The 16,727-nt window shown below is 48.6% G+C and overlaps 1 protein-coding gene across 1 annotated transcript; it reads right to left on the bottom strand.

Moving 5' to 3' along the window:
* Positions 1-5,936: 5,936 nt before the first annotated feature.
* On the bottom strand, positions 5,937-16,605 carry UBAP1L (ubiquitin associated protein 1 like). The gene is made up of 5 exons (XM_039218539.1): positions 16,471-16,605; positions 13,785-14,402; positions 11,178-11,384; positions 7,170-7,271; positions 5,937-6,209 (listed from the first exon to the last, which is right to left on the bottom strand). Exons 1-5 carry the CDS (start codon positions 16,588-16,590, stop codon positions 6,075-6,077), a joined length of 1,182 nt encoding a protein of 393 aa, XP_039074470.1. The 5' UTR covers positions 16,591-16,605; the 3' UTR covers positions 5,937-6,074.
* Positions 16,606-16,727: the final 122 nt, after the last annotated feature.

Here is a 16,727-nt window from a genome sequence, read left to right as displayed (position 1 = left end):
CCCCTCGGCTGGCGCTGTTCCTGGTGCCAGGAGACTGTTGTCAGCTGTAGAAGCCTGACTCAAGTTGAAGCAAGAGCCCCAGAGGCTCCTTCTAGAGGTGGGAGAAGAGTGGAGCCAGCTGTCAGCTGGAACCTGGTGAGCGCCCAGCCTTGCCCGAGACCCCGGCCTCTGGGTAAGGCCTGCTCCACAGTCATTCTGTTCCAAAATAGAAACGTCCCTTGTATAAAGAGTAATGCAAAACACAACAAAACTCTTTACGTGACTGCTTGAAATTCCACCATTAGTCACATATTATTTTGGGTTAAGCATTGCCCCTCTGTAGTACATTGAATAATGGTCCCCTGAAGACATCCATGTCCTAATCCTTGGAATTATGTTACCTTACATGGTAAAAAGGACTTTGCAGATGTGATTAAGTTAAGGGTTTCGGGATGGGATTATCCTAGATTATCCAGGTGGGTCCGATGTAATCAGAAAAGGTCCTTATAAGAAGGAGGCAGAAGGGTCAGCTAGAGGGCAATGTGTGCATACACGTGTGTACACACACACACACACAGAAAGGGAACAAAGAACTTGAGAGTTCAGCCAGAAATAGTTTATGAGACACTACCTCCCTCCCACTAATAAACTCCCAGAGTCAGGAGGCCTTCTTTAATCCACTGGCACCAAGCCTCTGAGGGAACATAGTGGGAACACAGAAGAGGAGACACAGTAGAGGGGAAAGAAGTGACAGCAAGAACCAAGGTAGAACTTGCTTCATTCTGCTTCCTCAGGCCAGGCCTTGGTTGCCTCCCAGTGCGCTGGCTCCACCATTCTCCTGGCCTCCTCTCCAAGAGTCATCTTGTTTAGACCCTGCCTTCAGGTAGCAAAGTGTGTCATCTGTTGCTGTTTCAAGGGGCCACTAATACACTCAACTGACCTTTAGTATCAGCTGTAGAGATTATCCTCTCAGGTGATACTCCCAGAATCCTCTGCTATGGCTTCCTTAAACCCTGCTGACCAGAGAGGCTGAGTTATGGGTGGGGGCGGGGGTATTCCACCAGGTTTTCTGAGTTTGATTATAAATACTAGAGATTTGTTGACCATAAGGATGAGGAGGAGGATGATCAGAGTAAAGGTAGCAGCGATTACAGAACCATGGCAGGGTATGAATATGTATAAATAAGTAAACAGCTACTAGATACCATCCCACAAGCTGCCTGTGTGCTCTCTCATTCATCATCCCAACTGGGAAGTTTCAGTATCCATATTTGATAGATAAGGAACTGAGGCACAGAGAAGATACGGACTTTCTAAAGGTGATGCAGCTAGTTAGTGATAAGACTGTGGTTTCAGCTCAGATCTATGCATTCAGATTCAAAACCCATGCCTTTAACTACCACACTACCCCACCTTCTAAAAATATTTTAAATTTACAACGTGCCCATTGATGCCCCATTTTATTCTTTAACAAATGTAGGGTTTTCTTTAAGTTTATTTATTTATTTTGAGAGACAGAAAGAGTGCAAGCAGGAGAGGGGCAGAGAGGGAGGGAGAGAGAGAGAATCCCAAGCAGGCCTCACACCATCAGCACAGAGCCCGATGTAGGGCTCGAACTCACGAACTGTGAGATCATGACCTGAGCCAAAGCCAAGAGTCAGATTGATGCCCTGTTTTAAGTCAGGCAATAGTTTCCTAGGAAAGGGAAATTTTGTACAGGTGGGCAAAGGATGGGAGGAGAGGCATGGTGGAATGATGTGCAACATGAATGAGAAGACTGCCAATTGGCCACTTCTAATCAAGGGCACTTAATAAGGTGGCAGGCCAAGGCCAGGCTACCGTAATCAAAACACATGAAGCTTTGAGGGGGCAACTAGGTGGCTCAGTCAGTGGAGCATGTGACTCTTGGTCTCAGGGTTGTAGGTCTGAGCCCCATGCTGGATGTAGAGATTACTTAAAAATAAAAAATCTTCTTTGGGGCGCCTGGGTGGCTTAGTCGGTTAAGCGTCTGACTTTTGCTTAGGTCATGATCTCGCGGTTCGTGGGTTCGAGCCCCGCGTTGGGCTCTGTGCTGACTGCCAGCTCAGAGCCTGGAGCCTGTTTCAGAGTCTGTGTCTCCCTCTCTCTCTGACCCTCCCCTGCTCACGCTGTCTCTCTCTCTCTCTCCTAGAAATAAATAAAAATATAAAAAAAAAAATCTTCAAAAAAAAAAGCAAAATACAAGTGGCTTTGGATTTAACACTGCTTTTTTAGAAATTGATTTTATTCTTTTTCAAGTGCAGTTTTATTTTTGGCCAACTTTATGCCGTCTTGCCAATGTTCTCAAATAGTTTTGCATTGCCCACAAGTTACTCAAAGCAAGTTTTAAAGCCAAAGAATATTTTTAATGTGATTTCAAGTTGGCAGACATTTAGGCTTAGTGGAAAGCACCCAGGGGCTGGATAGACCTGAGGAGTCCTGGGTTCTGGTCCCAGGCTTGCCGTTTAGGCCTGTACAGGCCTGCAGGAGTCCTCACTACGCATTCTAACAAGGTGTCTGGGTTGAAGCCATGAGAAGGATGGAAGATTTTGTTTTTTTATGGGCCTCAGCTCCAGGTCCAGTCCTGCTTGCTGGGTGGAGAGATCTGAGAGGTCTTGATTCTCTAATTGCTGTAGGTCTTTGCACAGGGCCAGCTGGGAAGGGCGGGGGCGCTAGTGTCTTGACTTCTGACCTCTGCTTGCCGGAGTCATGGACCAGCTCCAGCAACTGGTCCCCTCAATCCCTGGGGTCCTCCAGAGGGTAGGCCTGGGGTGACTGGAGACAACTCTGGTCCCAACCTACCTGCTCCACAAATGAGGAAAAACTTCCAGATTGTCAGAGCAGAAGGAGGCCTAGATCTGCTGGCCCTGAGGGTCACACACACTGGCCACGGGCCCATTATGAATTAGAATCCTCAGGGGTACTGGCGTAAAAACAGACACACGGATAAATAGAACAGAACAGAGAGCCCAGAAATAAGCCCATGCATATATGGTCAATTAATTTACAACAGAGGAGCCAACAATATACAATGGGGAAAGGACAGTCTCTTCTATAAATGGGGCTGTGAAAACAGGACAGCCACATGCAAGAGAATAAAACTCAGCCGCCATCTTACACCATACATGAAAATTAAATGAAAATGGATTTAAGACTGGAACGTAGGACCTGAAGCCATAAAACTCCTAGAAGACAATATAGGCAGTAAGTTCCTTGACATAGGTCTTGGTGATGATTTTTTTGAATCTGACACCAAAAGCAAAAACACCAAAAGCAAAAATGAGTAAGTGGAAAAGAGAGCAATTCTGCACAGCAAAAGAAACCATCAACAAAGTGAAAGGGCAACTATTGAATAGGAGAAATATTTGTGAATCATATATGTGATAAGAGGCTAATGTCCAAGCCATATAAAGAACTCCCATAACTCAACATTAAAACAATTTTTTTTCAATTTAAAAATGGGCAGAAGATCTGAATAGACATCTTTTCAAAGAAGACATATAGATGACTAGCAGGTACATGAAAAGATGCTCAACATCATTAATTATCAGGGAAATGCAAATCAAAACCACAATGAGATGTCACCTCACAACTGTTAGGAGGGTAATTAACAAAATGATATGAAATAACAAGTGCTGGTGAGGATGTGGAGAAAAAGGAATTCTTGTGCACTGTTGGTGGAAATGCAAACTGGTACAGCCACTATGGGAAACAATAGGGAGGCTCCTCAAAAAATTAAAAATAGATCTACCATATGATCCAGAAGTTCTACTTCCAGGTATTTATTAAAAAAAAAAAACACTAACTCAAAACGATAGATGCACCCCTATGTTCATTGCAGCATTATTTACAATAGCCAAGATATGGAAACAACCTAAATGTCCATACATGGATGAATGGATAAAGAAACTATGGTGTGTATATACAATGGAATAGTATCAAGCCATAAATGGAATGAAATCTTGCCATTAGGGACAACATGGATGGACCTCAAGGGTGTTGTGCTAAGTGAAATAAGTCAGACAGAGAAAGACAAATACCACAATGATTTCTCTTACACATGCGATCTGAAAAAAAATATAAAAACAAAAACCAAGCTCAGAGATACAGAGAACAGATTAATGGTTGGGAGAAATGGGTGCAAGAGGTCAACAATAACAAAAGCAATTTAAAAAAAACAGATTTTTAAAAAGTCCCCAGAGAGCTTCTTACAAAAACAAAACAGATTCCTGGGGCTGCCAAGCTGGACTTTTTAAATCAGATCACCTAGGAGTAGGGCCTGGGACTCTTTAACACAGTCTCCAGGGGATTCTTATGGAGAGCAGCCACGTCCAATCTGTCCACTTTTCCCAGGGAAACTGAGGCCCAAAGAGGCCTTGAACCAGTCATCAGCAGAAACAAAACAAGAATTAAGTCTTCTGAACCACAGTTAGATGTTCTTTACACACTATGACCAGGAGCCCACAGGACCAAAAAGAACTGTCCACTGTTAATTTATTTTTATTTATTTATTTTTTAAAGTAGGCTCCACACCCAGCATGGAGCACAATGTGGAATCCAAACTCACAACTCTGAGATCAAGACCTGAGCTGAGATCAAAAGTCAGATGCTCCACTGACTGAGCCACCCAGGCACCCCTGTTTTAGTATTCTTAAAAATCAAAGTTACTAATGCACACAGTTTAAAGAGTCCCAACAGGTAGTTTTACAAAGCTTGTATGAAAAAACACAGTTCCTTGTCCACATTCCCCCATCTATCATTCTTCAGAAGCAGCCACTTTCAACTCTTTCAGCTGATTGTTTTAGTATTGAAGGAGAACAGAATGTCCCCCCAAAGTATTCCTCTTTGACATAAAATTCATTTTGAGTTGAAGGTAATTAACAAGCAACAAATGCAGGTGTGCCTGGAGTGGCTCAGTTGGTTAAGCATCTGTCTTCAGCTCAGGTTATGATATCAGGGTTCCTGAGTTTGAACTCCGCATCGGGCTCTGTAATGATAGCTTGGAGCCTGGAGCCTGCTTCTGATTCTGTGTCTCCTCTCTCTGCCCCTCCCCGGCTCATGCTCACTCATGTTCTCCCTCTCTCTCTCTCTCTCTCCCTCCCTCCCTCCAAAGTAAATAAACATTAAAAAAAAAAAAAAAAGTGGGCGCCTGAGTGGCTCAGTAGGTTGAGCATCTGACTTCCAGCTCAGGTCATGATCTCACAGTTCAGTTCCTGGGTTCGAGCCCCACGTCAGGCTCTGTGCTAAATGCTTGCTCAGAGCCTGGAGCCTGTTTTGGATTCTGTGTCTCATTCTCTCTCTGCCCCTCCCCAATTCATGCTCTGTCTCACTCTGTCTCTCAAAATAAATAAAAAATGTAAAAAAAATTTTTTTAAAGAGCAGCAAATGCAGGAAAAAGACTCTCTCTACCCTTCCGCCCCCATTTTGCCTAATTCCAAGGTATAAATTCTCCTTTTCTGGAGATAGATTCTTACCAGCACAAAGATGCTCCAGAGGAACTGCAAATGCTCCTACTCCTTAGTTCGCTTCACATATTACATTCCCCACAGCCTGCCATCCCTGGAAGCCTAAAACTGGTTTCCTTTGTCCTATATTTCTCTACAAATTTACTATCCTTGTTGAAGATGCTATAGAAGCCAGAGCTGCACCTGCTGCTTTGAATTACTTTTTACTGAGGTTTCTCCCACATAATGTGTGCCACATGCATTAATAAACTGTTTTTCTCTTCTTAATCTGTCTTTTCATTAATAAGCCCCAGCTGAAAACCTAAAGTTTGGCCTCCCCTACAGTATTTACCTTCACCTTTGGTATTATTTACATTTTTACAATGAGCATGCCTCACTGTTATTCTTATGTAGTCTTTTTTTTTAAGTTTATTTATTTATTATTATTATTATTATTTAGTAATCTCTACACCCAAAGTGGGGCTCGAACTTACAACCCTTAAATCAACCCTTAAATCATGCCAACTGAGGCAGCCAGGCGCACTTCTTATGTAGTCTGAATAACATGACCAGAATGGATTGCCAGGTCTGGCACCGGACAAGGACCCATGGGCATTGTGGAAAGCGCTGAGGTCACTGGGCACAGGCCACAAGCTCCTCCAGGGCTTGCTCACGGCGGTTGCCATGGACCAGCAGCACTTCCTTGATCCGGTCCTGCTGGAAGCCCATGTCACTGAACTGTTCCCACAGGCGCAGAAACTCCCCCGCCTGAGGAAGAGGAAGAGGAGAGAGTGCTGAAGACTCTGCTAGGCCAGCCACCTCCCTGTGGAGCCCCCTTCCTGGTGCCCACTATATCTACTCCTACAGAGCTCTGGACTCCCCAAGTCAGGTAAGCCTGAGCTCGGGCAGCACCTGCATACTGCCCGTACCTCTGGCTGACGTGGGCGTGGACTTCCCTTCCTGTGCCAAGGAAGGAGGCCCTGGCTTGGCCACTGGCTCCATCCTGGCCTTACTCCCTCACTCTGGCCCATTCCTGACTCTCTATGCTCTGGTACTGGGGCAGAAAGAAGGAGGCTGCATAGGGATGCCCAGAGGATGCACAGCCTGGGCTCTCTGCACAGGCCCCAAACCCTGCTGAGGTTTCACACAGTGCAGCCTCTGCACAGTTCCTTCCTCCTCTGGCCCCAGTGCTTGAAAAGTCTCTGCTTATTCTCCCTGCCTCCTCCTCAGCATCTCTCCCACCCCTCTGTCTTTCCCTCAGCCGCTGTGAAGAGCTGCCTGGCAGAGCCTGAGCCAACAGCACACTGTGGACAGGTCATACATATTGGTCCCTCAGAATGTACTACGGGGCCCCCGGCTGCATGCATTCTGGGTTTCCAGGTAGGCAGCAACCCCCTCCAAGAAGAGTTTAAGCATCTTTGTGCTGCGCTTGGCTCCTCCCTGGGTCTCTGACAGATGGACACTCTATATAGTATTTGTGGTGTTGATTCAGCTACATAACACAAAAGCTGTGCCTCCTGTTTCCCTCCCCACCTACTCTCCTCCCCTTCCCCATGCTTCACTTCCCTGGGCTGTCTCCTTGTTCCTAGGGCTGAGCAAGCAGGCTAGCTCCTGACAGCCCCCAGGCTCTGGCTCTGGCACTGATGTGGCCCTGTACACTAGGCTCGTGTGTGCACCCACATCCCTCCCCGCCCCTTCCCCCGGGTGCAGGCAGGTGGCTCTGCTGACCTGGCTCTCAGAGAACTGGAACATCTCCATGGCCTCCTCCACCAGGCCCTCCTCGTAGCCTTGCCGCAGCAGCCGATCACAGGCGCTAAGGTAGCTGAGAAACTGGGCCAGAAAGGGGAAAGGGGGGTGGTTAGAGGAGAAACAGGGTCAGCTGATGGAAAAGATTAAGAGGCACCCTGGAGACCTCAATGAGGCCAGGGCTCAGACCAGGCTGACCAGTCGACCCACCATACACAAAATGGCCCCATAGACCCTGTGAGCCAATAAAAGAGGGACAGAGGCCTCATCTGGGGACCTGGAGATGAGTGGGAAGCAAGTTCTGACCAACTGTCCCAAACTGGGGGCTATAATCCAGGGAAAGGGCTGTCAGGATGAGCTACAGTATTCTCAGAACCTAACGGGGGGGTGGGACTGGCCTGAAACAGAGGTATCTCCCCACCATCCATCCTGGTGAGCACCCACGTGTGTGAAGCAGCCTCCTCACCCTCCACAACTGTGCAGCACCCCCCTGTCCCTGGATACATACATGTCCACCCTTCAGGACCATGTGAGCCTCAGTGCCAGGAAAGGGAGGACAGAGGAAGATTCCATAGGCCTGAAAACCTGTTCATATCACTCCATGCTTAGTCCACACGAGCTGCTTTTGCCCTCAGGATGAACTACTGCCTCCTTACCAGAGCTCAAAGGCCTGCCCCTGCCCATCAGTGGCCTCAACTCCTCCCTCAGCACCCCCAGGCCCCTGTATATCTGACTCCCACTGCCAAGGTCAGCCTCACTCCTGTTCCTTGGGAAGCCTCTGCCCCCAGCCTCCACTGGGTGCCTTGCCTGCTGCTCCCACAGCACCCATGCTTCCCCCATCAGAGCACATACAACTCTGTAGCTGTTCTACTCTCTTCCTCAATGTTCTCATCTGCTGACTTCTTGCTCCAGGAGGGAAGGGCTGTATCAGTCTTGTTCACCATCGTGTCCCCAGAGGACCCACCATGGCAGGCAGAAGGAGCTATGCTGTGTTTATAAAATGAACTAAGAACTACCTTCAAGGAGCTCACAGCTTAGTGGGGGAGATGAACCAGATACGGGAAGTCATGAGTGCCAGGCAAATCAAAGCAAGATTTATAGAGAGTTGATGCCAAGTGAAGGCTCCAGACCACAAGAATTACGGGTATAAGTGGAAAAGAAACAGGTTGGGTTTCTGCAGAACTTCAGAGCTGGGCAGAAAGAATGGATCATACAGATCAATGGTTTTCAAACTGTTTTAACTTCTGAACTGTCCAAGCATCGTGAGGCTTCAACAATAATGGGAAGGTTGGGGCTGCTCTGGGAGAACTGAGGGCAGGAGCAGGGGAGTTGGGAGTCTAATTCTCCTGCCTCAGGGCACCTAGACCTAGCTCTGGGCATGTTTTGTAAACCACCGAGCCAAGCCCTCCTAGCACATTGAAGAAACCTGTCCAGGCAGAGTGGGCAGCTTGACCAGGGACCCAGGACTACAGCCTCGATCACCTGACCCCTCAGCCCGTCCATCAGCGGCCCAGCTGCTAGAGGAGGGACTTGCCTGGAGTCCCATAGCAAGGTGTCTGGCCTGTGGATGCTCACAAACACTACCCACGCTGTCCTGTAAGCAGTCAGTGGGCACATCAATCCTTGTGGGAGGAAAGAAGCTATGATGGACAAAGCTTATCTTTTGTATCTCCTCCTTTCTCTCTTGCTCTTCTAAGAGCAAGTGGGGACAGTGGTGGCAATCTTGCAGAATTAAGACCTAACTTGTCTTCACCTGATGCCCTACCTCCTGGACCATCTGCCATTAATTTCTGGCCAAAAAGTTTTACCATTAGTGTATATCCTTTAATGTGAGAAGGAATCTGAACCCAAAGGAGTTGCTCAGTTAATGGTGGAACTTCACAGAATAGTGGGGAATATTAGCTTGGTGGGGGAGGACAGATGAAGTCATCCAGTAGTCCTTCAGGCCCACACCTCAGGGCTTGGCTCCTGACTGACCACCAGGGAAGAAGGCCACCCAGAGATCTGGCTGGCCAGGCAGGTGGTCAATGCATATCTGGAAACATGATGTTCCTGATGCAGTGGGATTCTTCCAGCCCACCCACAGGGAGGTCAGTGTGCTGTGCTGGCTCCAGCTAATCTGTAGACCCCCACTGTGGGCCTGGTCCCTCATAGTCCTCCTGGCCAGCTTCTTGGCCAAGGTCCTGGCTTTCAGCAGCAGCTGAAGGTGGGGGCGGCTTTAGATCTACTCTAAAATCTCAGATCAGCCTGGGGTGCTTCCCTTGAAGGTTCTCCCACAGGAAAGAGAGAAAAGTACCATGCAGCAAAGATTCAGAGTCAAACCAGCCTGGCCTCAACCCTGGTTCTGCCACTGTTTGGTTTTATGAACCTCCCTGGCCTCAATTTCCTCATCTGCAAAGTGGGGACAGTGGTGGCAGTCTTGCAGAATTGAGAAGACCTAACTGAATACTCTCAGATTGAGGGACTGACACAAAGAAGGTGTTCAATAAATGTCAGCAGCCTCCATGTTAGCTGACCATGGGGGTTACCATGTTGGAAGTCTTCCTCCAGGACAAGGCACAGACTGATGAAGCCTAAGTAGAGCAGAAGCAGGAGTGGGTGGGGAAGTAGGCCAGGCACATTCGCCCACCTCCCCAGCCTGGCAGCGGCACATCCTGCTTCAGCTCCAGTCTGAGAGTTACTCTCCTTTTGTCACTCCCTATCCAGGAGCAGACAGCTCTGGACCTCAGTGTCCCAACACATATCAGTCACCTACATGACTGTGGAGTCCCTGAGCCCTCCAATGGTGGGGGAGGGGGGCGGCGGGGGGCAAAGAGACAACTAAGCGCCAACTGCCCTGGGACCTTTTGATACCTTCAGCTCAGCTTTCCAGCCAAAGGTGTCCCCATGTTCAGAAAACAACGTGAAGTTGGACGTTACCTTCAGGCAGGAGATGGGAGGTTTGGGCAGTGACATTCAATGTCACCTCCTGCTCAGCTCACAATCCTTATCCCTTCCAGTTGCTAGTGGGTCATTTATAAACTTCTCAGCCCAGACTTCAAGGTACACTCAATCTGCCCTCAACTCCCTTTCCCTGTCTTATCTCCTACCAGCATCATGCACCCTGTACTTCAGCAAGACTGGTGGGATCAGGGCCTCCCAAACCCTTCCTTGCTGTCTCCACCCCTTTGCTCACACTGTTCCTCCTGCTTGGAATATCATCCCTTCCCCTTCCTTCAAATTCAGAGCTTATTCATCCTTGAAGTCTAGCTGAAGACATGCCACTTCCATGAAGACTTTCCTGATCACTGGAACCTCCTTGTGGTTGATTAAGAATGGCCATAAATTCCTTGCAGCCCCTTGCATCAAGAGGAGGTTTCCCCCATAGTTCCCCCCTACATCTAAACACCTAGGAAGTGCCCAGTAAATGCTGTTGACTACATGGATGGATGGGTAGATCGAAAGAGAAAAAGATGGATATGAATATGGATAAACTATACATTGAGGGAAGTGGTTAGAGCTGTGCCTTCCAATATGGTAGCCAGCAGCTACATGTGGCTATTTTAATTTAAATTAATTATAATTAAGTAAAAAGATTCAGTTTCTTAGTCACCCTATCCATATTTCAAATAGCAGCATACGGCTAGTGTCTACTGTATTAGACAACACAGGTATGAAACATCACTCTCATTGCAGAAAGTTCTTTTGGGGATCTCTGGAGAGATTATTGGTTGCCCAAAGCTCCAGCCTCTTGTGTTGGGGCAGAGACTGGGACAGGAATAGAATATTAAAACTCTCCAAATGGGCATAGGGATTCCTGATAAACTTTTATGGAGAAAATAGCATTAGGGTCTAGAAACTTGCTAATAACTCTCAGCAATTACTGCCAGGCTAAGGTTCTGCTTCTAAAGAGAAAGGAAAAAGACTTTTTCAAGTTAAAGATAAAAACCACTTGGCCTCTCCCCTGGCTCCAGACCCACAGTCCCCCAGCTTTGGGCCCCATGCACCCACCTGGCTCAGGCTCTGTCGCCCTGTCTTCTGCAGAGCCCCAATAGCCCTGTGCACGGGATACCCCAGGGCAACCACTGGCCCGATGAGATCTTGCTCCTCCTGGCTCAGGGCGGACAGCAGGTCAGCAGAAGCAGGGTGTGATCTGCAGGTGCTGAGATGCTGAGGCACCCCCCCAAGAGGTGGCAGGCAGGTGTACGGGCTGAGGGACTGAAATACAGATAGGTTGGATGCGTCAGTTACTGGAGGTAACACCTGGCTGGGCAGGACATTTTTACTGGCAGGCCAGTAAATAATATTTCCACAAGAGAAATATCATAGGTCCATCCTATTATCCTATTTTACAGATATTGAAATCAAGGTTCAGAGAAGTTAATGATTGAGTAAGCAACACACATTTGGGAGCTGAGCCCTACTCAGAACCAAATTCAGGGTCCTTTACTCCACACCTTTGTGAGTGGGGAGCAGGGGTGGATCTTCCTCCTTCTTCAGTTTGGCTGGACTGGGGCTTGGAAGGGCATGGAGGAGGGTAGGGACTGGGCCCAGCTGTGCTTAGGAGACCCACACAGACCCTAGGGTAAGGAGGATGGCTTGAAGGCATATCAATCAGTTTGGCCAGCATCACCCCAACACATCCCCCATAAAGAAGCACCTATGTGCCAACTCTGAACAAGCTACCCTGATCCCTTCTCCCCAAGGAAAGCCCAGCTGCTACCCTGACTCTTGGAGCAGAGTCTGTATGTGTGACATGAATTCCCTACCCATTCCTATCTTTTCAGGGGTTTCCCTGCTAGGGAAACTTACTTTAGGGTCTGCTTTTTACCCCCAAACTGGCAAACATCCAAATCTTAGGATCTGGGTCTATTCTTTTGACTTTAAAAAAGATTCTTAGTGGGGCACCTGGGTGGCTCAGTCAGTTGAGCATCCGACTTTGGTTCAGGTCATGATCTCGTAGTCCGTGAGTTCGAGCCCTGTACCAGGCTCTGTGCTGACAGCTCAGAGCCTAGAGCCTGCTTCAGATTCTGTGTCTCCCTCTCTCTCTCTCTCTCTGCCCCTCCCCCACTCATACTCTTTTTTTCTCTCAAGAATAAATAAATAAAACATTAAAAAAAAGATTCTTAGCTGCTCTCTGCCTCAATTTTCTCCTCTACAGAACATGTGTCCCCTCCCTCCCTCCGCATCCCAACAGGGCTATTGTTAAGAGTTCAGTTTACTCTGCACCAGAGAAGAGCCATCCTGGCATCAACATCTGACCCTTGGTGCGGTGTGGCCTGTCCAATTTACAGAGGCTCTTCTCTGTGTTTGCTCTAAGCAACTGGGTGAGGTCAAGTGGCCCAATTTACAGGTAGAAAAAATATAGCTGAGAGCAGTTCAGTGACTTGCCAAAGGTCACACACCAGTGAGTGGGAAAAGCCAGACCTTTAGTCTGTCTTTTGGATTGAAATTTCACCTGGGCCTTATTCTATTACATCTCCTGGCTTGACTGAGGGCAGCTGGGGCGGGGGGTGGGGTGGGGGGGTGGTGGCAGAAAGCTGTGCCCAACTGCCATCTTTGGCTATCAGTCCTGACCCACTCCATCTGCTCCAGATCCAGGTTCTATGGAGTTTGGTACTTACATAATTTGGATCTCTTAAACAAGGCACACAATTGTGAAGATAAAATTAGGTATAAGGCCTTGGCAGAGGCAAAGTGAGGGATCTGAGGTTTAAGTTTCACTGATTTTACTTTTTTTTAAGTTTATTTATTTTGACAGAGTGGGAGAGAGCAAGCAAGTGGGACAGGGGCAGAGAGAGAGGGAGAGAGAAAATCCCAAGCAGGCGTCACATTGTCAGTGCAGAGCCCAATGTGGGGCTTGAACTCACAAACCACAAGATCATGACCTGAGCCGAAGTCAGATGCTTAACCAACTGAACCACCCAGGTACCTGGGTTTTACTTTAAATTCACTTCTCCTCCCTGTTCTTGCAGGTGCACATCCTCTGTCCTGAAGCCTTCCCAGTCTGCAAAATCTGTCACCTCTCTCTCAATATCTGATCCCTCCCACTATTCAGTGCTGCCTTGAACCACACCCCTTTGTGCTGTGGTTTGACCTGGTCTCTTCCAACTCTCCTTGTCCTGTGGTTTTGACCTTGTCTCTCCCAACTCAGTGCCCAGCAGCAAATAACTACTCAGTGAGTATTCTTTGGGCCACCAGCTCAGCCATCCTACAGGAAGCCTTTGCTCTGTGATGTCCTAAATTTGAGTCACATTCATTAATTCAACAGACATTCACTGAGCACCCCCTAGGGGCCAAGTCTGCGGCTGGGTGCCCTGGCAACAAAAATAAATGCCATCCAGGCTCTGCCCTAAGAGACAGATGAGTACTGGATAATTACAATTATTGTGACATGTGCCCCAATAGAAGCAAAACAGCGGGAAACAGGAAATGGGGGCCTCTGAGCAGGGAATATTCTAGGTCAAGGGCCACAGGAATGACAGCATGGTACCGGGCCAGATGAGAATAGTTAAAGGTAAGGAGGAAGAGAGCAGAGATGAGGGGCTAGGGCTGCTGATCAGGCTAGGAACCCAGACTATTGGCCTGCAGCTTTGGGGGAGGGAGAAGGTTCCTTACCGCCACCGTAGGCTTGTGGCTCCGCAGCGGGGGCATGGCGCCGGCAGTGGAGGGCCTCGGGGGCGGTGCGGGGATGCTGGGGGGCGAGGGCGCGGGGCCTGCGGGCGGTACCGGGCACGGACTCGGCGCCGGGCTGGGGCAGAGGCTCAGCGCCCGGTGGCGGATGCGGTGCAGAAGGGCGCGGGGGCGGGCAGCCAGCCTGCCCTCTGAGAGCCGCCGTCGCGCCCCCGCCAGCTCCGACCTCATGCCGCGCAGCACGTCCAGCGAGCTCCGAGGATGGCCCGGGCCGGGGCTCGCAGGGGAACCGGGATGGGGGCTGCAGGGTTGTGGCTCTTCCTCGCTGGTGGAGGCGGCTTCTTCGTCGTCGTGGTCGTCGTCCTGGTTCTCTTCCTCTTCCTCCTCCACCTCCTCCTCCTCCTCCTCCAGCCGCTGCTGGGGTCCAGCCTCTGGGCCCGTGTCTGCGGCAGGCGTGGGCACTAGCCCGCCGTCGGGTCTGACCAGCAAGAGCCAGGCGGGAGGCGCTGACGCCGTTCCGGGAGCGTCGCAATGGAACGGGCAGGGTCCCCGGACGACAGCCTCCACCCAGAAGAGCGCCGTCCTCTCTAGGCTGAAGTCGTGCTGTGAGGAAACGGACGTGAGGCTCTGGGGCCCAAACCGGGGCCATGGGGCGCACCCCTACTCCCTGGCCTCTGGGGAACCTGTTCAGCCAAAAACTTGCCAGGCCTATACAGCTTCCGATTCTTAATCTCAAGCATCCATGACCACCGCACTCTCACCCTCAGTTTTAGCTAGCACTGGGGTCGTTGGAACTCAATGACCGGCGAATGGCAAATTCTGCCTCCACGGATGCAGGTACAGAATAGGAAGTCTAGAAATAGACTTTAATATTTATGGGGCTTTAGTAAATAATAAAGGTGGCATCTCAAACAATGGGAAATAGAGGGATGAGTCAATAAATGGTGTTAGCTAGCTGGAAGAAATTCTCACGTTTATAGAAGGATGAATCCCAAAAGGATCAAACATTCAAATGTATGTATGAAACCGTAAAAGTACTAGGAGGAAACAGGGAAGAAATCATTTATAAACTGAAGTGGGGGAAACCGTTCTCACTGTAAATCAAAATCCAAAAGCCATAAAACTACAGATACACACAGGTGCAAAATCAGCATGGCAAAGATACCACAATAGGCAAGGTCAAAAAAGAATGACAAACTAGGGGGAAAACAGCACTCATATCACAGACAAGGGGCTACATTTGCTAATATAGGGAGTGCTATATCTAGACTGGAAAAAGACCACCAGCTCAACATGAAAATGAACAAAAGATATGGGCAGTCCACAGAAAAGAGTCATACAGATGGCTTTTAAACACATGAGCAGTTGCTCAACCTCACTTGTGATAAGAGAAAGGCAAATTGAAACTACCCTGAGAGGGGCGCCTGGGTGGCTTAGTCGGTTAAGCGTCCGACTTTCGCTTAGGTCATGATCTCGCGGTTTGTGGTTTCGAGCCCCACTTCGGGCTCTGTGCTGACTGCCAGCTCAGAGCCTGGAGCCTGTTTCAGAGTCTGTCTCTCCCTCTCTCTCTGACCCTCCCCTGCTCACGCTCTCTCTCTCCTAGAAATAAATAAAATATTTAAAAACAAAAACAAAAACAAAAACTACCCTGAGATACCATCCTCCTACCTCCTCAGCAAAGATCTGAAGTTGAGGGTGCCTCCAGGGCAGATGTGTTTTTGGTCTATGGAACAGTAATCCCTTCTAATGTGTCCCATGTAACTGTCTGCATTTTAAAAGGGGATTCTGGAGATAGTGTCTTAGCTCACAGGAGTGATCCTAAAAGGTGGAATTTTAGACAGGGCAGGAGGCTGATGGCGAAGAGAGGAATTGGAGTATCTTTGCAATGACTCTCAGTCACTTCATATAGGCAGGCTTCCAGTTATCCTAAACTTAAAATAAGACCCACTGAATAATCTTCATCACAAGCCACCAGCCTTCATGATGAAACACGAAATTTCCTCTTGGGTTATTTCTAAAACTCTCTAGAATATACCAGAGATGGCCTTGTTGCCCTTTAAAATCAAGGGAAAGGGGGCACCTGGTGGCTAAGTCGGTTAAGCTTCTGACTCCTGATTTCAGCTCAGGTCATGATCTCACGGTTCATGAGTTACAGCCCGGTGTCAGGCTCCACACTGTCTGTGCAGAGCCTGCTTGGGATTCTCTCTTTCCCTCTCTTTCCCTCTCTGCCCCTCCCCCACTCATATTCTCTCTCTCTCTCTCTCTTTAATTTTAATATTAAAAATAATAATTTTTATTATTTAAAAAATAAATATTTTTTTAAAAAGGCTTTGGGGGCGCCTGGGTGGCTCAGTCGGTTAAGTGTTCGACCTCTGATTTCAGCTCATGTCATGGTCTCACGGTTCATGAGTTTGAGCCCCACATCAGGCCCTGTGCTGACAGCTCAGAGACAGAAGCCTGCTTCAGATTCTGTCTCCCTCTCACTCTGCCCCTACCCCACTTAAACTTTCTCTCTCACTCTCAAAAATAAACATTTTTTTTAAAAAAAGGCTTTGTGGCTTTCTTAAAAAAATTAAAATAAAATAAAATCAAGGAAACAAACTCCTGAGTCTCAGCATCAGATGTCTAGACCCAGAGACAAGGAGATAGATGGACAGAGAGAGGTACTTACCATAGACCCCAGCAGAAGCTCCCTGCAAGCTGGGACGCTGAGCTCTGGCCCAGGCAGGGGCTCTGTGCCTATCACAAAGCCATTGGGCACCTTGAAGGGGACACCATCAAGGGCATTCATTCTGTTAGAGGGAGTGTAGAGATGGCTGAGCAGGACTGGAGCAGGCTGCCTGGCGGCAGGGAGAGAATGCCGTCCTGAGGACCAGGCTTGGTCTCAAATGGCTTTACTACTCTTCTGTGTGGTGACTTAGCTGAGCC

The sequence above is a fragment of the Hyaena hyaena genome, unplaced genomic scaffold, assembly GCF_003009895.1.
Source record: "Hyaena hyaena isolate Hyena2069 unplaced genomic scaffold, ASM300989v1 scaffold_15, whole genome shotgun sequence".
In the NCBI taxonomy this organism is placed as follows: Eukaryota; Metazoa; Chordata; class Mammalia; order Carnivora; family Hyaenidae; genus Hyaena; species Hyaena hyaena.
Note: the sequence above shows the minus strand (reverse complement) of the source record. Positions and strands in the feature narration are given on the sequence as shown.

What these genes read in the sequence shown, in the direction of transcription:
- UBAP1L (XM_039218539.1), bottom strand. Translation starts at nt 16,590, where the DNA reads ATGAATGCCCTTGATGGTGTCCCCTTCAAGGTGCCCAATGGCTTTGTG. An exon ending in AGCTTCTGCTGGGGTCTATG is followed by an intron (nt 14,403 to 16,470) that starts GTAAGTACCTCT and finishes GTTTCCTCACAG; the next exon opens with CACGACTTCAGCCTAGAGAG. An exon ending in GCCACAAGCCTACGGTGGCG is followed by an intron (nt 11,385 to 13,784) that starts GTAAGGAACCTT and finishes TCTGTATTTCAG; the next exon opens with TCCCTCAGCCCGTACACCTG.